Source organism: Thamnophis sirtalis, unplaced genomic scaffold, assembly GCF_051295495.1.
Source record: "Thamnophis sirtalis isolate CommonGarterSnake01/CBP01778 unplaced genomic scaffold, rThaSir2_p1.2 scaffold_4, whole genome shotgun sequence".
Classification (NCBI taxonomy): Eukaryota; Metazoa; Chordata; class Lepidosauria; order Squamata; family Natricidae; genus Thamnophis; species Thamnophis sirtalis.
In genome coordinates this window covers 22,751,106-22,777,617 of record NW_028261384.1, presented here as the reverse complement: position 1 = coordinate 22,777,617, position 26,512 = coordinate 22,751,106, and the positions used below count along the sequence as shown (strand labels likewise).

General features: G+C 38.2%; 1 protein-coding gene across 1 annotated transcript in view; it reads left to right on the top strand.

Moving 5' to 3' along the window:
• Positions 1 to 26,512, top strand: part of APBB1IP (amyloid beta precursor protein binding family B member 1 interacting protein) — a 51,038-nt gene that overhangs the window by 12,267 nt on the left and 12,259 nt on the right. The window contains exons 2-10 of the mRNA XM_014053089.2: positions 3,978 to 4,049; positions 9,402 to 9,489; positions 10,297 to 10,583; positions 11,608 to 11,682; positions 13,808 to 13,967; positions 14,356 to 14,477; positions 19,091 to 19,165; positions 22,163 to 22,306; positions 24,114 to 24,224. Of these exons, the coding sequence (XP_013908564.2) occupies positions 3,978 to 4,049; positions 9,402 to 9,489; positions 10,297 to 10,583; positions 11,608 to 11,682; positions 13,808 to 13,967; positions 14,356 to 14,477; positions 19,091 to 19,165; positions 22,163 to 22,306; positions 24,114 to 24,224 (1,134 nt within the window). The remainder of the gene's footprint in view (positions 1 to 3,977; positions 4,050 to 9,401; positions 9,490 to 10,296; positions 10,584 to 11,607; positions 11,683 to 13,807; positions 13,968 to 14,355; positions 14,478 to 19,090; positions 19,166 to 22,162; positions 22,307 to 24,113; positions 24,225 to 26,512) is intronic.

Genomic DNA, 26,512 nt, shown 5'->3' with positions numbered 1-26,512 from the left:
CTCTAGCCTTCACAGGAAGAGAAAGATCAAGGGAGTATAGAGGCATTTTGAGAGGCTTCTCATTTGACAGTGTCATGAGTCAGGAAAACAGGCATGACTGAATCAGTACAATAAAGAAGAATTGGAAATCAGACTTCTATTGGCAGATGGTTTTCCATCCTTGGACCTGACTTCCTTAACATGGGTTACTTCTGATTTCCTGGTTAATCCTCAGACTGGTATGAGACTCCCTTCAAATTGGATGATTAGATTTTGGACTTATCAACATGAAATGAGACTACATTCAAATCGGATGATTAGATCTTGGGTTTATCTACATGGACTTTTGACTTTTGAAACAAGCTTGTTTGCTCTACCTGGGCTTTCCAATTCTTGCACTGGAGGGGTGAGTGTGACACAGAAACCTCTGATCCACATCTCACCGCCTATTATTGTAACTGCTGGCCCAGGATACCTGGAAACAGTCCTCGGTGGTGGCTCTTACATTGAATAGCTCACCTTCCCAGTTTCATTTATCTCCTGATTTTCTGGCTTTCCATTAAGCTGTGAAAGCTGTGTTATTTTGCTAATGGTGCTGGTCTTTGCAGAGCAGACTAAATAAATTGTCCTAGAAATCATAGAACAGCCTGATTGCTGCCTTGAGAAAGCTTTTGTTGGGAAATGTGACATATAAATTCGTAATAGAGCAAATGATACCCGAATCATCTGGAAAAAAATGGATTGAACATAAGATTATTAATGCTCCTGCTGAATAGACTTTTTTCCCCTTTGGATTTTTGACTCCTCAGATTTTGAAGGCATGTCAAGACTTTCTAGCTTAGTGTTTCTCAAAATTATTTGCCAGCTTATGTTGAAAAATAAGACAATCTCATTAAACATTCATGAGTAGTGACAATGAATGCATACGTTTTAATTTCTAGCCCAGCAAATATTGATAAATATAAAGCACCTTTGGGATTCTCCATAATTTTTAAAAGTGGGAAATGCTCTGGACAAAAAGAAAAGAAACACTGTTCTAGCCAAGTATCTCTACTTATTGCTGATAGTGTTCTTTGTACCCTATGAAATGATAAAGTGCTGATTGCTTAAGCCAGATTCCTGACACTTCAGAAGAATAGTATGAATCATAGTAGCAGTAATGCATTTAGCTCTCATGGATTCTTAGCCCTGATTCAGTTAACACATTAAACCATAATATAGTTTGTTTGGTTTGGGCTGGTACATTGTGTAAAACCAGCTAATTGTCATTCATTCCACAAACTAACATTTCATGCCTTCTCACAACGCACGAACAAGATATTCGACATTACCACGTCAGCTTCACAATGTTGTCTTCCCGAGATAGTCTTTATCAGCTGTGTCTTTCAAAGTTTGATGATTCTAAGTTTCAGAATTCCATGCTAGCCTATAGGGGCTTGGCTTTTGGAAATTGCAAATGTTTGTTGGGTTCCAGGTTTGGGAAGGGTATTCTATTCTCATTAGTATTCAGAAAACTGAATATTGTGATTTTACTTTTTTAACTGGGAGAGTTGTTTTATCAATTCTGTAAAGCTACTCAACTCTATGATGACTCTGGTGATGTGCAAAATTAAAAATAGATTTAAACAAACATAAAAGAAAAATTATGAATATTTGAAATGGGCAAACAAACATTTTATCTAATATAATCACTTTTCCCCAATGAGTCCACTACCCGCTAACTTCCTATTACATTTGATCCTTGGTTTTGTGGCCTGAAAAGGAGAGATTGTGGTTTAGTTTATTTGAATAACATATTCAGGGGACCAATAAACAAATTTAACAATGAAATATACACTCCCCAAAAAGGCAGTAAATGTACTTTGTTTAGTATAAGCCTGTGATGGCAAACCTATGGCATGCAAGCCCAAAGTGGTATGCAAAGCCATGTCACCTGGGTTTCTGGCATGCATGCCCAAAAATTAGCTATCCTTGTGCAGATGGCAGTGCTGAAAACTGGTGTGCCCATGCGCGCCATCCAGCGCATCAGGTGCGTATGTGCGCTAGAACCTGGAAGTTCGGCTTTTCTGAAGTGCGGCACCGACAAGTGTGCGCGCATGCGATGTTTCCGCACGACAGGTTTGCCATCACTGGTATAAGCATTTGACAAATCCACAAACAATAAACATTTTTAGAAACATTTCTTTCCTTCCAAATTATTGAAAAATATAAAAAAAAGTTCTTCAATAAAATAACGGACATAATATAAACTAAAACAATATTGTTAATTTTGGATCCGATCAGTAACTTATGCTATCAGAACTAATTTTATGACACAAGTCATAATAACAAGAGATAATGATGGAGAGAAGGCTCTTCTCTTCCATAGAAAGGGAAAACTAATTAGTTTAATGATGTGCTTAATCCTTAATTTCTTTCATAAACTGACTCCGTTCTATATACAGCTAATAGAAAGGTTATAAATGGTGCAGCCTTTCATCACAATCAATCATCATATTCATCTTCATTCTGGTTGGACTATGCTTTCTTAGTTGCTATTCGGAAGCATTTCCTATGTGTTTCTTGCCTATTAGAAGATAACACTGCATGTTTCCAGTAAGATACATTAGTTTAGAAACAATTGTTCCATAAACTAAACCCTCGCAAATTGCATTTCTTAATTTGCATATTTTGCTGGGAAATTATACAGTTAGCCCTAGATTGAAAATAGAATCTCTTTGTAGTTGAAGTCCTCCCATTCCTTTCTTTATTGCAGTATTTCTTATTTCCTTGATAAAAACGAAACAAGATGCTTTGTTTAGCATTCTACATTATGTAGAGTTGGGGTTTTTTTTTCCCATGAAGGAATTACTGAAATATATCAGAAAATAAACAAAGGCATTTCAAACAGCAGCTGCTTTGTGTAATTTTTTTTCTTGTGGCTTCAGTTAGGGACATAATTAGAGTGTGTGAGCATCAAGGAATAAAATATCTGTGCTGGAACCCCCATTGATAGGAAGGGCCAGGCTACAGCAGTTGAGGGGAGCAGTAGAAGAGGAAGGTAATTTCCTTAGTTCTTTCCCTTCTCCCCAGATGCCTGGAAAAGTCATCCCTCACCTCCTCACTTATTCAAGGTATTCCTGTGCTCTCCCCCATTCATATTTCCATTCAATACCCATGCAGTGTCCGTGCCCCTTTCACCTCAGTGCCTGAAAGCCTTCTTCTGTTAGGTATCTGGGCTAAGAACATCTGGATGATTGTGAGGTGGCAGCCAAGAAATATAGAGGACCTTGCGCTGTTTTTCCACATAGAAGGCATTCTTCACCCCAATGTCCTTGGAGAATTGATAGAACAACGTGGGAGGCCTCTGTTTTACTGAAAACAAAAACTTCACTTCGTAAAATAGGACATGATATGATCAATGGTTCGTATTGGAATGGTGCTGCTTGATAACAATCATCCCAAGAGCTTTTCACTCTAAAAGTGAAACTGTTTTCAATTTACGCTCCTAATTGAGCCTAAAATTGAGCTTGCAGCCATAGGTTGAGGCCCTGACCAGATTTGAAGTTACAACCATTTTTATGATGGTCATTAAGCAAATGCTGCAGTTGCTAAGCAAATCCATTTCTCTCTCCCTCCCACTCCCCCCCCCAGTGGGTGTTTTTGCCAAACACTGGAAGTAAATGCGAGAAACTGCAAACAGCTCTGGGGAGGAGGGATCATCTTAAGTTTGAATACTTACTAAGCAGAAGAGTACCTTGAAAAAGAGTGGAAGCCAATGGCAAGTCATTTTTATATTGATGGCAAGAAAATTAAATATTTTGTCCATAAAGTCAACAATCACATTTTATTAACATGAGGATTATTCATTACGTTTATTGATGTGAAAACTGGGGAAAAGTTATTTTTTGGGATTCCATGCTAAAGACATCCATTTTCCCCACTGTAGAACAGTTTACAAATTCTTTGTAGACCGTAAAATAGGATACTGACACCCATTTCACGTTTTTGTGTTTCAGATGGAGGAAGCCTGTGATGATATAGATCAAATGTTCAGTGACTTATTGGGAGAAATGGACTTGCTAACACAGGTAAGTATGGCCGTGGGAAATAGGACAAATAATCCTATTTTCTTCCTCTTCAGTGTTTTGCTTTTTATATTTATTAAATTGTAAGCTTTCTTTTCTTTATGCTAGAACTTTTTCCCTGTATGAGGCTTTTAAATTGATGGAGTAAATCAATGCAATACAGTGCAATCGGTCTGGTTCTGTGGGCACTGCTTGGTGGGGGGATGTGGCAGGGAAAAGATACTGCAAAATCCACATTCCCTCCCCACATCACTGATCTGTTTTCCAGCTCCATTAGCCTGTCCTGGGCAACAAAAGAAGACTAAGCCGATCAACTGGGACTCGGGAGGCAACAAAGATTGTGGGTGGGGCCAGCTAGAAGTGATATTTGCCAGTTCTCCAAACTACTCAAAATTTCCGCTACCGGTTTGCCAGAGCCGGCTGAATACCACCTTTGAATGCAGTCAAAACATCAAAGTTTCTCTAGTTTGCACATTAAACCGCATCTAAATAGAAAGGGGGGAAAAAACCCTGCAACCCTCCTACTCACTGCGTTTATTTTAGGCTGAAATTGGGGTTTGTACATGTATTGATTTTACATTTCTGTCCCATTTTTGGTTAATTAATCCCGATAACATGGCAGGTTGCTGTGATACTGGATATATGTAGATCAGAGTTTCTCAAGCTTGGCAACTTTAAGGTGTGTGGACCTGGCTGGGAATTCTGGGAGTTGAAGTCCATGTAATCTTAAAAGTCTCCCAGGTTTAGAAACAATGATTTCCTGGTGTTGTCCAGCTGCAGTGCATTCAGACCAGTGGTTCGCAAATGTGAGTTCGCTTCGGTCGCATGTGCCATGTCTGCGCATACACAGTGCTTGTACATTATGTAGGGGCAGGTAGGCAAAGCCTTTCGCAGCTGCCACTAAAGGTTCCCTGGAACCGGAGAGAACCAGCTGAATACCACCTCTCATTCAGACTCCCTTCACTTTTGTCAATTTTGTTGTGCTGCAGCCTGATTTTATAGTTGTTGACATTCATTTTTTTTGTTATTAATATACAATTTAGTACCCTATAATGAGAAAGTGAAAACAGAATTTTAGAAATGTCTGTAAATTTATTAAAATTGATGTTCTGACTCTTATGATGCTGAGGAGAAGGAAGACAAGCCAGGGATTTAACAGAATAACAGAGCTGGCGATCTTAACAGAATGGGGTTGTTGGCTTCAACACTGCTGAAATTGCTCTCTCCAGGACTATGATGCCTGGAAGCCAGAGGTGGGTTCCCACTGATTCAGACCGGTTCGGTCAAATAGGTAGTAACTTGGTGGCCTGGGTCGCTGGAACCAGCAGCAACCTGGGCGCCATCTTTATTTTCGGTTCTCCGCATGCACAGAACAATTTTCATTGCAGAAATGTATTTCCCTCCTTTTTAATGTTTTGTGTATGCACAGGCATTTTTAGGTGCAAATGTGCATGCACGCAGAGCAAAAAGTTTTGCACACCGAACTGGTAGAAATACCAGCAGCAACCCACCCCTGCTGGAAGCCCCTGGTTCTACTTCTCCCTTCTCCCCTTCAGAAGCTGTGTCAGTCAGGACCATAATATATTATTTTATAGATTATGGAAGAATTAAGGAAGATATTTTGGAAAAATGTCAAGTCTGGAGTTGATACATATGCTCCTCCTCAGGAAGGGCCTTCTCTATTTAGCTTTAGTCATTTGTACTGCTGGTGAAAACATATTGGTCCTTTTGCACCTCACAAGATTTTTCTTGGTTTATTTCTATCTAGTCTTGTTCCTTGTTTTTCCTTTCCTCCTCTGGACACCTTTGCTTTCCTCTTGCACAATCTTCATTATGTTTTTGTCTTCTTTTTTTCTGCTTCTGTTTGATGGAGAGCAACAAAGTTTTTATGTGAGAAAGTGGTTTGCTTGTACCTACGGTAAAATTATGGTTGAAAAATTATTGATTAATTCCTGCTATAAATGGGAGGATTTATTTTACAGCCAAATATTACTCTGTTTCCCTAAAAATAAGACCTCCTCGAATAATAAGCCCAATCAGGTTTTTGAGCTCATGCGCTAAAATAAGCCTTCCCCAAAAATATTGCCACACAGCAGCAGCCATGAGGTGACCATGCTTGCCAGCTCCTGCACCTTAAAAATAATAAGACTTCCCCGAAAATTATTTGGGGGGGGATGTCAAAAGAAAATAAGACCCGGTCTTATTTTCGGGAAAACACGTCTCTCCCCCCCTCCCTCTCCCCCCCTCCCTCTCGTTGTTGGCTAGTAGACATATGCATGCACACTGGTTTCTTCCTTTTTTTTACAGTGTGACTTCTGGTAAGTATAAGGCACTTAGCCTGTGCACAAAACTTGCACATATTTTTAGGGTAATGGAAAAGCAGGAAATTGGGCTTATTTGGAATTCACAATTTTAAAATGGCAAGATAGGAAATGGCATTAGACAAGAGTTTTGATCTATTTGGGATTTTTTCCTGTCTTTAGTCTTCTTTTTTGATGCCTTAAATTTCAGATCACCTGTCCAAAGTAGTGATCAACAGTTCATAAAAATGCCATCAAACCCTTTTTAATAAGATTGTTCCCTCATAAATACAACAAGGGAAACAGCCATAATGTCGTTGTCAAAGTAGGCTTTTGCCTCAGTTCCCCTTTTGTTCTATTTCTTAATTTGCATATTAGATTTGTCTTTTAAGGCATCCTTCTCTATTTTCCCCAGTCTGTCTGCTATTTTCTTTCACAGCGTGGAGCAATTGTACATTTTTATCTTCTCAACAAAGCTTCCCTCATATTTGGAATACTTCTACTTGTTTTATATCTAACTTGAAAATAAGAAGTAAACTGAAGTACAATCCAAAATATATCTAGGAATTTGTGCTGGTTATCTATGTCGTTGGAATTTGTCTATTTAGGGAGATGTTTCCCCACTTTCCACTGCTGTTCCTACCTTTCTCCTGTCCTTCCATTTTCCGCCCTGCCGTGATTTGCGGAAGCAGCTGATTAGCACATTCTTTTTGGTCAACGCTCCTGATAAAGAAATATTTTGTCAGTGCTGGGATTGATTAATTTACTGTGAGTGGAAGACTCCCATAGGCAAGCTTTTATTCTAATAGTTGGCTTTTTAAAATGTTCAGAACGAAAATAGGTCTGTGAAAACGTGATTGATTCTTGAAGCACATGAAGAACAATTTAAAAAAACCTGACAATGTTGAAAAATCTCATTTCACATCAGTGCTGGGAGAGGTTGCATTAGAATCCTTCTCCAAGTTTCAGGTTCTCCCTATGAATATTAGCACTGCTGAATATTTTGCTAGGATTGTGCAATGAAATAAATTTGTGTGCAGGCACAGCATAGAGAAGTAGTTTTCCAAAGAAGTAATTGTTACAGCATGGTACTACTTCCGCTATCTTACAAGGCTCTTGTAAGACAAATAGTAAGACATTTCAAGTTGGACATTGGGTGAATTAGCATAATATGCTTATTTGTAGTTAACCTAACTGGGGTTTATTCAATTCAACCCATTTTCTGTATCTTAGTACACATTTAACCTAACTGAGCCTCCAGCAAGCTGACATTTTGTACAGATCCAACCAAAAGGAAGTACTTTGTCACGTAGCACATGAATAAACTATGAAATTCATTATCCAAAAATGTAAATATGATTATCAACTGGGATAGTTATAGGAGAGATGTACTAAGGGAAGAGATTATTATACTTTGGACACATTATGCAAAAACCTAGCTCTCTGGAGAAGGGTCTAATGATGGGAGAAGAGGACAACTGACAGCAAGACTCAACTACAACGCACCATTGGTGGTACTGAAGAACGAGGTTAGGGATGGATCATTATAGAGAAAATATATATGGTTGCTAGTAGTTGAAAATAACTTGATGGCACATCAGTTAACTTTTAACAATGAATCTTGATCATCTGGTTTCCTCAGGGAGTGATCAAAAAGTCAAGATGATGGTTAGGATTGTATGGTTGAAGACCCATCTATTTTTTTAAGTGTAAGTGGCAAATACAGCATGATTATAAGAAAAGGCTCAACATTTTGTGAGATAAAAATTATTGGAATTTGAAAGCAATGTACCGATTGCCCAGAATTTAAATGTTGCATTGACTTATAATAAAATTAAATAAATGAATTAACAGGATAACAAATTATATTTTAATGGTTTATTAAGTCAGTGTTATTGTGTTAAAATAGTTCTATGCACTCTATCCCAAATTAAGGGATTACTGAGTCATAAAAAGGGATTAATAATGTAAATGTAATAAAATTCCAGATTTGTTGAGACATTACCCAGAATCACTGAGAATGTGCATTCTAGGAATTGTAATACCAGCATATCTAGAAAGTACCAATACTAGCTGTTGGAAAAGAAAAGTGTCACTTTTATATATGGTTGGGAGTTTCTTAGGAATATCTGGTTCTCCACTTTGAGAATAGAATAGACCAGTAATGGCGAACCTGCGCGGAAACATCGTGTGCATATGCGCTCATCAGAGACACACTCTGGAAAATCAAACTTCCAGGTTTTGAAAACAATCAGCTGGCCATCGTGCATGTGCAGGCCATTTTTCGGCATTGCCATGTGCGTGAAGGGGTCACATTCCAGAAAAGCCAAACTTCAAGGTTCTGGTATGCATGCATGCCCGATGATCAGCTGGCTGGTGCGCATGTGCAGGGTGGTTTTGGGCACTGCTGTGCGAGCAAACAAATTGCACTCTGGAAAAGCCAAATTTCCAGGTTCTGGTGCATACGCAATGAACAATCAGCTGGCCGGTGCGCATGCACAGCCAGTTTTCAGCACTGCCACATGTGCAAAGGACAGCTGATAGTCACGCACGCCAGAAACCTGGAAGACAAACAGAGAAGGGATGCATGCCGGGTAACATGGTTTTACGTGCCAAAGATTCGCCATCACGGAAATAGACAGTATTCTGGTATGGTTTTTCTTAAATTTCTATGTGCTCCCATTGCTCTGTGTAATGTTTCTGTAATAAACACTGTTCTGTTGAAGAAAGGAATTCTAAGGGATTATTATTAGCCAAGTTTCATGTGCTAATTTTTATCTTCAAATATGTTTATGTTGTTCATCATACAGACTACAAAAAAACATTGTTCAAAAACTATTTTTCTTATAATATGCACTTATCGGTTTAGATGTGCATATATATGTATGTGTGATAATTGTAGTTGAACAAAATATTCTGGAGAAAAAGATTGTAGGGTTCATAATTCTAAAGCAAAACATTTCCTACAGAGAAAAAAAGGCAATAGAAGTATAAATGTGCTTCCCATTATAAATTATAAAGGCTTTCAAATTTTAAAACTTTTTTTTTAAATCAGAGCTTAGAAGTGGAAGCCATGCCTATTTCTCATCAAAAATCAACTGATGCTGAATTTAATTTTGCAGTTGGCTTCAAAGATTTAAATGGTAAGTACTAAAAAAAACACCATTGTGCATACTTTCTTATACAGATTAGAAGTATAAGAAGCGTAAAATTATACTGTTTTTGTTCTTTTACAAAAGTATTTGTTAATTGACCTGTCTGTGTGTAGATGTATGTCTGTTGCATCCAATGACTTCTAGCTAGTCTTCAAAAGATAAAATATATGTGGCTGACATTATAAAAATTTAAGTTTCAGAATGTTTCCCCAAATGTTCTATTGATTTGATTAGAACATTCATTCGCTATAAAGAGATATAAAATAGAGCTGAAGAATAATAGAAGCTTTTTCAATATATTTGCAAGCTTTCCAAGATTTATAATCAGGCAAAATGCTAAGCAAGGGAAGGGAAGAACAAAATGTGTCCTATTTTTGAGCCATCTCGGTACCAAATTATTTTCTAAAATGTAAAGTAATGTTAAACTGCATAGAACCTACCTCGTACCTTGCCAGTTATCAAACCTTAATAAATCCTTCATTTTGAATATATTTTCCAGCTTAATCATTACTGTTTCCATTAGGAATAATAATTCATGTTGGGAATTGTAAAGTGGTAGACAATCCATCAGAAAAGCAACTAATAGGGATGCCTTCTTATGAGAGCAAGTTACCCTAGCATATTTTCAAATGTGATAAATCACTTAATGAAAGGATATTTCTTCATTTTAGAAGAATCCTAAGAACCGTTGAGCCTATATGTGTTGCTTGGAAGACGATCTAATGATGTTTATGGAAGCACTGTTCCTTAATAACATTGAAGATCTCTAATATGTTTGTCTTTTTTTTGTAACAGAGTCCTTGACTACATTGGAAGATACTGATTTAGATACTTTAATGGCTGATCTTGTAGCAGACATCAGTGAAGTAGAAAAGACCACATTAAAAGAACCGAAAAATTCCTCTTACAATGAGCAAGATGCCATAATGCAGCCACCTGCAAAGGCTGATCCTATTTGTGGAACTCAATCAGTGCTAAATAATATTCCTTCACCTTATGAGGACACATTACCAGCCCCTCCTGCAGAAATGCTAATGCCACTGCCACCACCCCCAGCCATTCCTCTGAAGCCACTTACTCAGGTCAGCAACCAGAGAATCCCTAAATAAGTTCCTATCTTAATATTCTCAAACTATTGGCACCCCAATATAAACTAGAGTATCAAAATGTCAGTTTCTGATGCATTAGAACAGAGATCTTCAGACATGGCAACTTTACAACTTGTGGACTTCAACTGAGAATTTTCCAGCTAGTTCTGCTGGCTGGAGACTTCTGGGAGTTGAAGTCCACAAGTCTTAAAGTTGCCAAGTTTAGGGACCTTTGCATTAGAAGAACATCTAACTGTTGTAATGTTCTCGTTCTGGAAGATTATTAATCTTAGTACAATTTTGGAAGTTTTGTTAGTCAAAAAGGTTGAGGAAAGAATGTCATATTTGTGGATTTAGGCTCCTAGAGGTAAAGCAGGATATAAATCTAACAAATAATTCAGGCTGAGGAACCCTATTATGTGAAAACGGCCAATGATTATTCTATGGAAGGTTCGATGGAAGATGAAAGCTTTATTCTCTATGATTGCTGAAGACTATAATGAGTATGGTCAGTACACTGATATTTCCACTTACATTTTTTATTCTGAAGAGGCAAGATGTTTCCTGAATTAATTGTCACATTAAGCTGAGGAGAAAATAACCTGTTCAAATCTACAAGATGCTGCAGTTAAAATTGCAGAAAATGGTAGGATGATGAGTGAAAGATGAAGAATGAATTCATGGAGACCTAATTTAAAAAGAGTCTTATCATAGTCATGGCTATTACCCACAATTTTATTTTTAGAAATTAGCCTTATACAAGTATAGCTGAAGTGATGATGTAACCATCATGAGGTGAATCACAACAAATCCATTGGATGAGAAGGGAAAGGAATTAAAGCTTCTTGTTGTACAAAAATTGGATTTAGCATCTTTTGTTTTAGCAAAGCAATAAAAACACAAAAAACATAGTGGCTATAAGATACAGTACAGTGATTGATAAAAAACTTTTGAGAAAAAATATAAAATAATGAAGCATATTATATAAAACCTTTACAATTTTATTTCCACCTTCTAGGAAGCACAAGAACAAGCAAAAACTGACAAGATTAAACTAGCATTAGAAAAGCTAAAGGAAGCCAAGGTTAAAAAGGTACGATTTATATGGTTGCACTGCCCACTATCCACTACCTGTTATTCACTACCAGTTCTTTAAATACCATGTTTCAGGCACAGGAATGGTGTTCTCTTTAAGGAAAGTTAAATCAAATTATAAACTCATCCAAACTCTTACTTTTAGATTTATAACAGAAATAAGCGATTAAATGCCGTGTCATATTATATCTTAAAGGATATTTAAATGCTGTAGTCATATTTTTGACCAAACCAGAAATGCTTTTATGATGTCTCCCTATAATTTTGGAGGTCTGAATGTGTTTCCCTCCTTCTCACTTTATCTTCATGCTAATTTGGAATTTTTTCAAATTAATTTCTTAGAATGGGTTCAAGTCCTACTTATCTGACCACTGCTAATCAGGTAGCCAGTTTTTTCCTATTCTTCAAAGCCATTCCCTATGCCCTGTAGATCTGCTTACCCCAAATCAGGAGCTCATGCCTAGCAAAAAATACTCCACCATACTGCTGAAGGAAAAAACGTAAAGGATGACAAACCCAAGGCCTGTGGCCCAGTATTGGCCCATGGGGTGCTTAGATCTGGCCCACAGGACCACCCTGGAAAAAGAGAACAACTGGACCATGGTGCCTCTGCCAGGGAAAATGTAGCTCACAAAGGCTTCACAAACTTAGGTTTTGCTTGGAGAGGATTTCAGGAAGCCATCTCAGCCAAAAACGGAGTTTGGGAGTCCATTTTCACTGCCTCCTCCCCCCCCCCCCCGAGGTCACCCTGTTGAGGCCCTCAATGAAATTGAGTTTGATACCCCTGTTGTACACCATTGTAGGTATAGAAAATAAGCTATCAGTACTTCAAGTCATTAAGGCTAAACCAGTGATAAATGGGAGGATGCATTTATAAATATATCCTTATGTGGGTTTTCCAGATTCAATTGGTTGCCCACCATGAAAACATACTAATTTGCATATTGTTGGTCTTCAATCTGATCCAGCAAAACTCTTTATTTTATTTCTACTGGGAAGACCCTATTCATTATCCCAGTTAATGGTCAGGAGATGGCATCAACCCTTTCAGCCAATGTTGGCCCTGACTAAGACTCCCATCTATATCTTATGCCCAATAAAGTGGGTACAGGTAGGGGGATGATGATATAAGTTGCAAACAGCTGACGTATGTAGGAATGGTATAATTTCTTAAATTGCCGTAATTTTTAAAGTGTGCACATAAAATAAGCAGAGCAAATGCTTGTTCCTTCTTGATTTCCTTCTGATTCTGAGATCGTTATATTTTTGATGCTTTAAAATGAGTCTTCAACAAGGAATTGTTATTCTAAGTTCTAATTCCCAAACAGTCCTGATTCTTCTTGTCTTATATATCTGTTGTTATCTACCAATGGAGCTGCTTCTTCTGAGCATTCTTTTTTTCGCTTATGATGTTCATCAGATCATCCAATAAGAACAGGACCTTGCTAGTACTTAGAACAAGGAATAACAAGGCAACATCCTTTGCAACTACTATCAGGACAAAAGACAGACTTGTTTGTGTCTCTCTGTATGTGTTTCTGCAAGTACAAATCTCAAAATTCACACACAGCAAGATTTTCTGTAAAATGCTTTACAGTGACAATTCATAATAAAAACAATGCTGAACTTTCCATTTTCAATATGTCCAAATTATGATCACATTTGCATTAAATTATTATTTATTTTGGGGGGGCTGGAAATCCCATGGCATTAAAAAAAATCTGTTTTTTGTACTTCTGGTTGGAGCCCCTTAAAACCAAAGAGAAATGTTAGAAATGACTAAATTGCATTCAATATAATAAGAGTCAAGACCAAATAATTTCATTTGGATGCAAAGCCAGGTTTTACATGCTGGTTCTGGTGAACATATTGTCCAAAACCAAGTTCACAATTCGTTTAAAAATCTTATTTAATCAAAAGCACACGTTAAGACAGGGGAGAACAAATTTGATGTGGTGATGAATGAGAGATGCATTATATTTCTCAATCCAATTTGTGATATTACAGGATGCATTTGAATCTGCAATAATCTTCAATTTTTATCAGTCACGGCAGACTTTTGAGTATTCTGGCCTTTTCTTCCAGGCTGAAATTAAATGACTGATCTATTATTTTCTCCCTAGCTTGTTGTCAAGGTGCACATGAATGATAACAGCACAAAGACTCTAATGGTGGATGAACGACAAGTGGCACGTGATGTCTTAGACAACCTCTTTGAAAAAACCCACTGTGATTGCAATATAAACTGGTGCCTTTATGAAATATATCCTGAGCTACAAATAGGTAATTTTCAGACCATCGGGCTATATCTGGTGATATTTGTATGGTTTTTCCCAGAAAGCGATTTCTGCAGCCACCCAGCCTGTGTCTGTATTAAATGAGAAGTGTGCTGTTCTAAAGCTGCGAATAGGCTGGTGTGTGTTTTTGTATTCATGCATATGTGACCGGGGGGGGGGAGGGGGACGGGGACTGGCTAATCAGACAAATGCTTACTTTATGCAAAAAAAGGTCCTTTATCCGCTAAAATTATCAATACTTTTAGGAAGCTTCTGTGTTTTGATAAAATCAAACTTGTTTCTGCTAAATCTTAACAAAAAATATAAAGGCCTAAATATTAAGATGGACAGTTGTTTTAAATTGTATTTCTCTCTCCCCTTCCTTCCTTCCCCAGAAAGATTTTTTGAAGATCATGAAAATGTGGTTGAAGTCCTATCCCATTGGACTCGAGACAGTGAAAATAAAATACTGTTCTTGGAGAAAAATGAAAAATACGCTATATTTAAAAACCCTCAGGTAAAGTAATATGACAGAGACACCAAAGAATATCACCCTGTAAGTTATGAATTCCTAATAGGATCACAAGCATCTTTGAGAAAAGCACACTAATTTCTTAAAATAATTTGTCCAAGCAAAGCTAGTAGCAGTATAAAAACTGGCAGCAGGCATGGGTAGATAGAGACTAGAGCAAGTTTTGAGAAGCTAAAATCATCTGCCAATCAGAGCAATTTTGTATATCATTTAGTTATTTAGTTATTTATGAAAAGGGGGTATCCCATAAATTCATTTATCATTTTAAAATGTCATGATACTGCAGTTTAAGACTGTCTGCTATAGCTACACCAGTGGAGGGCAGAAAATAGATATGGATTTATTCACTTCTGTAATATAGAGATAAGAATTTAACCAATAAAAGGTACAAATTGCTTGTCCACATTCTTAATAATTCACACATTGCCTGCCTATGATTAAAAATAATACAGCTTTGATAACAAAGAACAGTTGTAGTGAAGAAACCCCACAGATGTTTCATGTGATACTGGAAACAAATTATTCGAGACATAAATAATTGTGTAGAAAATCCCTGTCTTCCATAGAACATTCAAGTGTTCTCCAAAATGTTTGTTGTTCATTGTGATTCATCTCTTTCTAGAAGTAAATTTATTTGTGTGGGGGGGGGGGAGAGACGAAACCAAATGTGAATCAGAAAAATCATATTTTGGAAGATGTACTTCTAATAAATGATTAACCACTTTTTTGAACGATTATATCTTTTCAAGATTAAAAGCAAAGAACCTATTGGGTCCACTATTGCTTTGGCTTAGGTCATGTAATGCTACTGATTATGTTGATTTTAAGGACCAATTCCAAAAAAAGAATATAAAAATATAAAATTGCCTTGCCTGGTTATCAAAACACCACCTATTTTGGCTCCTAAACTTGTTTTCTAGAATAACCACAAAGGGTGTTGATGTAGCTCTAACATATATGCTTTCTAGAATTCCTGCCTTTGTTGGGTTGAAACAAAGGGTGAAATGTTACCGGTTCGGGCCAGTTCGCCCGAAATGCTACCAATTCGCCTGAACCGGTAGTAAAAAAAAATGCTAGAAATAATACGGCATAGCTGATTGTCACACAGCTGATCATCAGAACTTAAAAAAAAAAATTTAAAGTATTTTTTAGTACCCGTTCCAGTGGACTGGTAGTTCCAACAATCAGCTGTGCCGCGATCAGCTGTGCCGCACAATTTACATTTGCTAGAAAGCTGGACATCTTGCTTTCTAGCAAATCTAAATTGCGCGACACAGCTGTTCTCCCCCCCACACTGTTCTACTTACTTTTGCAGACTCAGAAAAGGCTTCTTAATCCTTTTTCAGTGCTGCGTGGTAGCGCCTGCGAACTGGTAGCAAAGCAAACCGGTAGCAGACTTCAAAACATTTCACCCGTGGTTGAAACCCTATAACCATCACTGCATTGAGTATGCTATTGACATGACTGTGTTTTGGACATTCAGCAACTGGCCTGTATTTATAGCTGTTCCATACTCTGATCCCACGATTCATGATGTTTTAGCCTAAAACTGGTATATACTTCTAGTTTTTGCCAAATATGCTTCGTAGAGAACAACAAATTCTCTTAATGACTTAATAAATTAGTTTGGTGTGGATAACCCTCTTTACAACAGCACGTCTTACGACCATAATGGGCGGGCTCCATTATGGTTGTACAGGGCGGGGCATAACCTTTTCCTAGGGGGTCACAGCAACACTTGTAATAACAACACAAATAATTCATACACCATTCGAAAGCCCATCAAAAACTGAGTTTATTGACACGATTTAATAGTCAGTATGACCACCATTAGCCCTTCGAACAGCATTCAAACGAGGTGGATAAGAACACAACAAATCTTCAAACAGTTCCGTTCGATTTTCCAGATTTTTCAACACAGTTTCCAAATTCATTCTCAAAGTTTCAACCGAAACAAATTTAACATTTAATAGCTCATTCAATTCAGTTTTTTATGGGCTTTAAAATGAGGTGTCGCGGAAGTTGTAAACTGCTGTCGATCTTGCTGTGACCCCCTAGGAAAAGGTTATGCCCCGCCCTGGAAAATCTGGAAAATCGAACGGAACTGTTTGAAGATTTGTTGTGTTCTTATCCACCTCGTTTGAATGCTGTTCGAAGGGCTAATGGTGGTCATACTGACTATTAAATCGTGTCAATAAACTCAGTTTTTGATGGGCTTTCGAATGGTGTATGAATTATTTGTGTTGTTATTACAAGTGTTGCTGTGACCCCCTAGGAAAAGGTTATGCCCCGCCCTGTAAGTCAAGGAAAATCTGTATATAGGGAAATAAAATTTATTTATTTATTTATGAAAGACAAAGATTATTTCTTTCAAATATCTTTAAAATAAGAAGGGCATTTTGGATTTGGTGAAAGTTCAGTAATGAAGGCAGACAACTTAATTTATTTGTATCCTTTTTGGAAGGATGTTGCCGTCTATTCAGAGTCATCTTCCTTTTAGCTAAGTATTGTACATTTCTCTATCCGTATTTTTGTAATTGGTTTTCTCAGAGCAATCATATTAAGAGGTTGTGTTTCATGGAACTACTGCAGTGATTCAATAAGTGGAAGGTCAAAAGCTTTTTACCAAAAGCTTGGACTTCAAACAAACGTACATATTCCCAAATATCTTAATGGCAATACAAATTACTTTTTAAGGTTATGACTGATTTCCAAGATAGCAAAATAAACCTGCTTTTTTGTTGGCGTAATTGGAGTGTCTCGGTTCATGGAGCTTTACTTTAGGTTTATCCTAAAGTTTACTTTTGATTTATCCTAAACAGGATATATGTGGGGGGAGTAGATACTCCTAAGTTTGAGGTGTGTTTTGTTTAGTGGGAAAGACATCATTTGGTGGAAGTCTCTGTGCCAGTGCAGTGCAGTGCAATGAGCCAGAGAATCTACTCCTTTTTCAGTTAATTAGCTGGATGGTGTATCCATAATAAGGAAGAGGCCAGGTGCAGTCATTCAACAGTGAAAATACAGATAATGACTATCCAGCTGCTTCATTCATTGCCTACCAGCTTTCCTGTGTACTGATGGATGAAGGGTGGCCTAGAAGAAATAATTTTAGTCCTACGGTGCTCTATTTTCTAAAAAAGAAAGAAATGAACAAGAAACATAAACACTTTCTGGGCTATTTTAATATTCACATTGGTCCAGCTTGATTTTTCCTTCCATGTTTGTTAAACGTGGGGCATGAGGAAAAAATTAGCCAAAAAATTCTTTAGGTTTGTAGGATTGCAAGTTCCAGGATGCCCACTTCATTCTACAAGCAAGGTTCTTATTTCAACCACTGGTGATAGTGTTGAGTTTGCTCAGTGGGCGAATAACAGCAAGAAGATTGGACTTGTTGTCTGTACAAAATACAAAAAAAAAAAACCCACCCCAGCATTGGTAAACTTCCTAGTTGTAATGGCATATCTTTACTGGGCAAGCCTCACTGTAACTTACCTGGACTTCATAAAAAGAGATCCTCATAGTGTTACATGAGTTTCTTTAGACTTTTAATTTTCTTGAATTTAGGAAGATTTTTCCTAGGAAATGCAGTTAACATTGGGTTCTCAATGTTATTTGAATAGAATAGAATAAGAGAGTTGCAAGGGACCTTGGAGGTCTTCTAGTCCAACCACCTGCTTAGGCAGGAAACCCTATACCACTTCAGACAATGGTTATGCAACATCTTCTTTAAAACTTCCAGTGTTGGAACATTCACAATTTCTGGAGGCAAGTTGTTCCACTGATTAATTGTTCTAACAGTCAGGAAATTTCTCCTCAGTTCTAAGTTGCTTCTCTCCTTGATTAGTTTCCACCCATTGCTTCTTGTTCTGCCCTCAGGTGCTCTGGATAATAGTTTGACTCCCTCTTCTTTGTGGCAATCCCTGAGATATTGGAGCACTGCTTTCGTGTCTTCCCTAGTCCTTCTTTTCATTAAACTAGACAGACCCAGTTCTTGGAACTTATCTTATCCATCACTAGTGCCCCAATTTAAAAGAGCCACAAGCCTCTTTCAGAAATGAATGTTTCCATTACTATTGGTAGCTAGATCCACTGAGACAGGAATTGGAATACTTAAAACTGCCTTTTTTCTATTGTTGATTTTCTCATCTGATGTGTGCCACGGAGCATAAGAAAGGAGACAGTCCTGTTACAATGATTGAGGATAGTATTTCTCAATCCTAGCAAGTATAAGACGTGGACTTCAACTTCTCAAATTCTCTAAGATAATGGCTGGGGAATTGGGGGGGGGGGGGCTAAAGTCCACATGGATAAACACAGATCTAGGACAAGTCTAGACCAGTTTGGTTGGAGGGGACTTTGCTGGATTAGACAAAATCTCAATTATGCCTACCTTGGATGATAACTCTATTTTTTGCTCTGTGGTTAGAGCTTTTTATTTGAATAAAAACTTGTTGTAAGTACTAAAATAGGCAGCTGATGAGAAAAATAGCTTAAATGCGGCTTGAGCTAATATCATCCTATCTCAATCAAATTCAGGGGGGCTTACTCAAGTAGTAACTGGATATTTCATTGGTTCATTTGTCTCTTTTTTTAATTAGAATTTCTACCTGTCAAACAAAGGAAAAAATGAAGCCAAGGAAATGAATGAGAAAAGCAAAGAAGCATTATTGGAGGTAAATCAATGTTAACGAATGGCACATTTGATGGTAAAACAACTTCTTAAGTTTTTCCTCATTCCTGAAATAGAACTGAAATATTTCGGTTCTGCATTTGATGCAATACAAAAACAGGAAGTTCAGACTTCAAAGTTGTATTTTAAAACTCTAAAAAAGTAAGTATCTTCATCATGTGTAACATGAAGAAACTAATTCTGACAATTTGGGTCCACTTAGAATTGATTCACAGGACCATGTAAACCGGTCTTGACAGTTGTGTGAGTTTAGGAAACAAATGGATTCTATGGCAGATCCATGGCAAAGGGCTGACGAGAGATACCTCAGCCACAGAAGAAATAGGAACAAAAGACATTTCGGAAGTGTCTTCCTAGTTTTTTGGGAAATAAAGACAAAAGAGAGAAGATGTGATTTCATAACTTGCAGTGATTTGTTACTGTAACCTTGCAATATAAGTAGAATAGAATAAGAGAGTTGGAAGGGACCTTGGAGGTCTTCTAGTCGAACCCCCTGCCTAGGGAGGAAACCCTACACCACTTCAGACAAATGCCTATCCAACATCATCTTAAAAACTTCCAGTGTTGGAGCATTCACAACTTCTGGAGGCAAGCTGTTCCACTGATTAATTGTTCTAACTGTCAGGAAATTTCTCCTCAGTTCTAAGTTGCTTCTCTCTTTGAAGTAGAGTTAGTATTCATGTTTTGGTTTCCTGCCTTCTTCTTCTTGTGCCATATCCGTCATCGGACGTTGGCGATCATGTTGGCAATCCTATTTTTGTTAGCAGCTGCATGAAAAATACTGCTGAGTGCCTTAGGTTTTGAAGCCAAGATGTTCTTCTGCCTGGACCTCGCTTGCCTTCAATCTTTCCCTGGAGGATTAAGTAAAGGATGCCGTATTTTTCTGGGTGTCGCATCACATGTCCAAAATATTCTAACTTTTGCTTTTTAATGGCTTTGATGATTTCTCTTTGCTTCCCCAAGCAGCTTATCACTTCCTCATTTGTGATTTTGTCAACCCAGCTTATAAATAACAGCCATCTGTAAATCCACATTTCAAATGCTTCTGGTTTCTTCAAGTGGTTTTATGTCAGAGACCAACTCTCTACTCCATAGAGCAGGATAGAAAAGATGTAACATCTGACAAGCCTGATTTTCAGTCTTAGGTTTATGTCGTGACTGCAGAAGACCTTTTTCATTTTGAAGAATGCTGTTCAAGCTTTCTCTATCCTTGTCTTTACTTCACTGATCATGTCCCAGCTTTCATGTAAATTAAAACCGAGGTACATGATCCTAGGTTTCCTGCCTAGACTACCTTAAAGGAGTGACAGGCATATTCACAGACTTGGAAATTTGCCATCTCATTCCAAATATATAACGAAGACCCAGGGCTGGGTTTTTTGTGCTTGGGTTCACCAAATTAAAGGGGAACATTCACTAATTACTGCGAGGCTGTACAAAATAATTATTTGCCCTCTCACATATTTAAAGCAGGCTAACAGATCGAAATGCTCAACTTTACAGGCATATACATTTAATAAATAAATAAATATTTACTGTTTAAAAGCTATCTATTATAGAATTTATTTATTGCCTCATAAGGTCTGTCTGTCAGTGTTTTAAATATGAGAATGCTCTGAAAAGTTCATGTACTCAAAAGCCCAAAGGGGTCCTTTCCAAGCTTGAGTTTGGGGGAAGGTAAGTGTATCTACTTGCCCTGCCAAAATGCATGGAGCACATGTTTGTTTTTTATACTTGGGTCTGTGTGTGCTTTGTGTTAGGAAACTTTCTTCTGATTCCAGTTGTTTGGCTACCTGGTGATTGGCTATTTTTGGACTCTGCAATCTACGCTGTAGAAGCCTTGTTTTTCTTATAGAACAATGGTGCCCTCCAGTTGTTTCAGATTGTACCTGCCATACTAGAAATTATTATCAGAACTGATGAGGGTTGGTTCAAAACACAGGGGGCACTAGCTTGCAGGTCATTTCAGAAGGACCAGCACCAGAAGGTCCTTGGTATCTCTCTGTAAGTTTGGAAAATATTCCTGGAAGAAATATAAGTAATAATTTGGCAAATTAACTGGTATAGACTTTAATAGCCGGTCTCTTTAGGCCTTCAGTATTTAGTCATGGTGATCTAGACCCATGATGGCGAGCCTATGGCATGCATTCCCCACAAGGCTCTGCGGGCATGCGATCTATTGTCCCAGCTTAGCCCTACCTGGCATGCGCATGTGCCTCCCGCTGGCCAGCTGACTTTTGGGTCTGTGCCATGTATGCATGGGGGTGCTGTATATGCAGGAGACAGGGGCGTGCATGCATGGGTGGCAGTGCCCCCCATGGCGCGTTTTTACTCCCAGGAGGCTGAAGGGAGGCTACTAGGTCCAAAACGGGGCACAGGGGGATCATGCAGGGGAGCAGGGGGTGCATGCACATGCATGGGGGAGCGTGGGGACAGTCGTGTGCGCGTGCATAGGGGGATGCACGTGAGGGGGTCACACATGCATTGCATTATGGGTGAGGGCGTGCTGCATGCATGCACTTTCGGCATGCAATGACAAAAAGGTTAGACAATTTATGATCTAGAAAATATATTTCCTGATGTTTTGCCAGCAACGGGTGGCTGGTATCTTCAGAGGCAAGATGGTCACTAAATCCTGAAGTCCAAGCCAGCACAATTTAGCCATTATTTCTGAAGGAAATTTAGGGGAGCTGCCCTGACCAATGTAAGCCTATCAGAGTTATCTTAAAGCTGTGCCCCCTAAAGTTCTTATCTCAAATTCAGGCACTGGTCAACGCCTGTTCAAGAGTTCAAGGAAGTTGTTCGGGTGTTTAGGGAATCAAGCATCACCCTGTTTTTGATGGTGGTGAATGAAGGAAAGTTCAAAGCTGACGGGTTGAATGGAGATTTAGGCTTTTGGAAGCAAAACTGAACAAGCCATGTTGTAAGACGCTTGGCCTATTCACTTCTGCTCTGTCTCACCACTTTTTTCCCTCTGCAGGAAAGCTTCTGTGGTACGTCTGTTATTGTGCCAGAGGTTGAAGGTGCCCTTTATTTAAAGGAAGATGGAAAGAAGTCATGGAAGAGGCGCTATTTTCTTCTACGAGCTTCAGGCATTTATTATGTCCCCAAAGGGAAAACCAAGGTTAGGCATGTCAAAGAAAGGTTTTGAAGCATTAAAGCAATTTGTAAAAGAGAAAGCAACGAAGCCTCCAGGTAACTGTTGAGGAGGTGCCCCTGAGAGCTGCTGTTTGGGCCAATATGGAAAATGGGTGGCAGAATTCCTTTAATACTCATTCCTTTTATAGACTACTCTTCTTTGTTTTTCAATAGTAATAAATTGCATTCTTAAACATTTCAGTCATGAAAAGAAATGACATATCTGAACTGCAGTTGGTCATCCACTGCAAAATAATGCCATCGTTTTTGCTTAATTTTAAAGAAATAGAATAAAATGGAATAGCTTTGCATGTCAAAATGCAGACAAAAAAGCTGCCATTGTTTGGGCCAGGCCAAGGAGAGAATTAACCCAGGAGCTGCTTCTGTTTAGCTCCTCCTCTTTTCTAGAAATCCTTCCAGAAAGCATGATTACAAAGATGCATATTTTTCCTGAGTGGTTTTTTGTGTGTTTAAATTGGCCTAAATCAGGGGTGCCAAACTCACGGCGTCATGGCAATGTCATGTGACATATCGGGACTCCCTCCCCCTTTCACTAAACCAGGCAGGGGCAGGGCCAGCACGTGACGCATTGGGCCCACGGGCTGCGAGTTTGACGCCCTTGGCCTAAATCATATAGTGGTATGTGTGTCCACAGCCCGGGATCAATCACATCAAAATGGCTGCCATAACCATGATTTCCCCCCCCCCTTTCCCCTATGGCTACATCTTGAGTTTTTTCCTGCCCTGTGGATACCCCTGCAGTTTTTAATTTGAAAGTGCTAAGTCAGAGGGATTCTTGGTGCTTTTTGAAAGGTATCTGCAGAGGGAAGAACCCTTTCTCAGTTATTCTTGTGAACTAAATTCTGAAAAGCTCCTAGTAAAAAAAAACTACAGTAGTCTTTGATTTATAACAGTTCACTTAGTGGCCGTTTAAAGTTACTATGGCATTGACTTATGAACAGCTTTCACACATGACCATTGCAGGATCTCCATGGTCACATGATCAAAATTCAGGCACTTGGCAACTGACTCACATTTATGACGATTGACCCGAGGTCATAGGATCCCCTTTCGTGACCTTCTGACAAGCCACGTCAATGGGGAAGCCAGATTCGCTTAGTAACTGGAACAATTGCAGATATTCACTTAACAACTCTGGCAAGAAAGGTCGTAAAATGAAGCAAAACTCACTTTACAAATGTCTCACTGAACAATAGAAATGTTTAGGTTCAATTGTGATTGTAAGTTGAGGGCTATTTGTATATATACATGAGCCAGGAAGTCTTTTTGGGCACTGTTCTATTTCCATTCAGATTGGTACTTCATCCACAGATCCTTCACTAGGAAACTTTGTTGCCATGGCAACCCATTAAGAACAGCCAATGTGCATTTTGTGATAGTAGAAACTATTTGGCAGGAGTGCAAATTGGCACAGAATGACAGATGAAGTTTTCACCTATTGTACAAATAAACTTTCAGCACGAATTACTGAAAAGTCTCTTCCTCCTCCTCCTCCTCCCCCCCCCCCATGAATTCTAGGCACCTTTGTGGAACAGAATTGTAATATTTATTGTGGATTTATTTTTGCAAATGGAAGGTGAATCATTTGCTTCAAGTCCTCAGAAGAATAATGCTACACATCTTTCCCATCACTCCTAACTTAAAATGTGTTACAAAAGTTGCATTGCCATTAATTCTCAGATCAATAATTATCCAACATGGAAGAGGTGGCCTTCTTTTGAATAAATAGATAATTATTCTAATAACTAAAGGTTGTGTTTTTAATTTTTTAGACATCCCGAGACTTGGCTTGTTTCATACAGTTTGAGAACGTAAATGTTTATTATGGTATTCAATACAAAATGAAGTATAAGTCTCCTACTGATTATTGTTTTGTCCTAAAGGTATGTATTACAGAATATGCACTCTTAAGTTACTATACTGTGTACTGAGTTACATATGTTGATCATGCGTTCCTATAATGTGTACTCAAAAATAATCCTTGCTGAGTTAATAAAGTATAAGGGGTAACTGGAGAAAATAGTCAAAAAAGATTGAAGCCATAATAGTACAATCGAAGCTCCAGCCATTTTTATTGTGTAACACACACTAATAAAAAGCAGAGTTGCATCCCTGATAAGGCTCATTCCCAGCTAAATGGGTATGTAAGATTGCATCTTACAATAAGAATGGAATGTTTAATTCTTCAGAAAAGCTTTTTCAGTAGCCACATAAGGGTTTGATAAGGAGATTATTATAATTTTAAGAAATGGGTTTGTGTTAGGATCACGGCTCGCTCATTCATAAATTATCTATTGTCAGGTTTGTGGATGATGCTAAGTTTTATGCAGGGTAGTGAAATACAAAAAGTAATTCATTTTCCAGATTGAATGAATGAACCATATTTTGGCATACCGTTCAAGCATGGTGGAGCAAACAATCTACTTTGACTTTGAGATGGACAGTTCAGTGGAAGTGTTATCCATGTGTGGCAGCTGTGAAAAAGTAGATTCCATGTCAGGGTTCATTAGGAAAGGAATGAAAATGGCAGGAGAACCAATTATTCAAGAAGTGGTAGGTTCCTCTTCACTGAGTGCATTCACACACAAATTACATGGCCATTTAGAGGGGATATTTTAATTTGGATTCCTGCACTCATTGGGGCTTTGAGCTACAAAGAGTAAATGGTCTCTTCTAGTTCTGCGAGTCCATGGAAAGGATAACCCTTGGAAGAAGAGGTTCATATTGGACATTTTAGACTTTGAAATTGGGGAGGGGGGGAGTAAGAGATAATGAGGTAGGAGTTATAAAACTTTATATGTATTGAGAAAAGGCAAGTATTTCCTCCTTCTCTTTTGCTCACCATATTTAAACCAAATATTACGAAATAATTCTGGGTAACAGTAATAAGCCAACGGAGCTACATCCTACATGCTTAGTTACACAACAGCAGTTGCTTCCCTAAGATGTGCTTAATAATCAATCTCTTTGATAGTGTCAAAGTTATTTGAAAGCAATAATTCATGCATGGAAGAGAAAATCATAATAGTTGCATGCTCTTTAGGTAACCTATAAGAAATGTAAGCCCTGAGCTATGTAAATTTGATTTTACGGAAAGGGATATATGGATGTAGCTGATACATGCAAATATTTGCTTCCAAAAAGTGTTGCTGAAACGGAATCATCTAGGACAGTGTTTCTCAATGTCATGGTGATTGGAGAATCCTGCGAGTTGAAGTCCATCTTAAAGTTGTTAAAGTTGGTAACACTGAACATCCCTTATGCTCATCAGCAGCCATATTTTCTATCATGGTTTCAAATTTTTAGTTTTAATCTTTAGATGGCTGTTTAATCTACAGGCCGTTTGCCTGAGATCTTATCATGAACTTCCAGGTTTTAAGATTGTAAAGAGAGAATCCTTTTAAGAATTTTGCTGTTTTAGGGGTTGCTTGGTACAGATACATGGGAAAGGTCCTTTTTTTATTTTTTTTATTTGTCAAACATGTACAAGATAACAGATATAAGTATAAACACGGATATGAATAAGGAAATGGGTACAAATAAATGTGGACAGTAGGACAAGGACAGTAGGCACGATAGTGCACTTATGCACGCCCTCTTTACGGACCTCTTAGAAATGGGGTGAGGTCCACAGTAGACAGTTTAAGGTTGAAGCTGTGGAGATTTTAGGATGTAAAACGGAGTCGGGTAGAGCATTCCAGGCATTGACCAATCTGTTGCTGAAGTTGTATTTTCTGCAATCGAGTTTGGAGTGGATTACCTTAAGTTTGTATCTATTGTTTGCCCAGATATTATTGAGGTTGCAGCTGAAATAGTCATCGACAGGTAGGATGTTGTAGCAGATAATTTTGTGTACTATGCTTAGTCAGACCATAAGCAGTGTAGTTCCAGATTGTCCAAGCCCAAAGTTTCGAGCCTGGTGGTATAAAGTATTCTATTGTGAGTAATGTAGTACTCTTCTCATAAACTGGAGCCGCTCAATCGTATTGGCATCCAATATACAGTGCGGATTCCAGGCTGATGAGCTGTATTCAAGAATTGGTCTGGCAAAGGTTTTGTATGCCTGAGTTTGCAGTACAAAGTTACCGGAGAAGCTTCACAAGATTAGGTTAACAACTCTTAGTGCATTTTTGGCAATACTGTTACAGTGAGCTCTGGGGCTTAGATCATT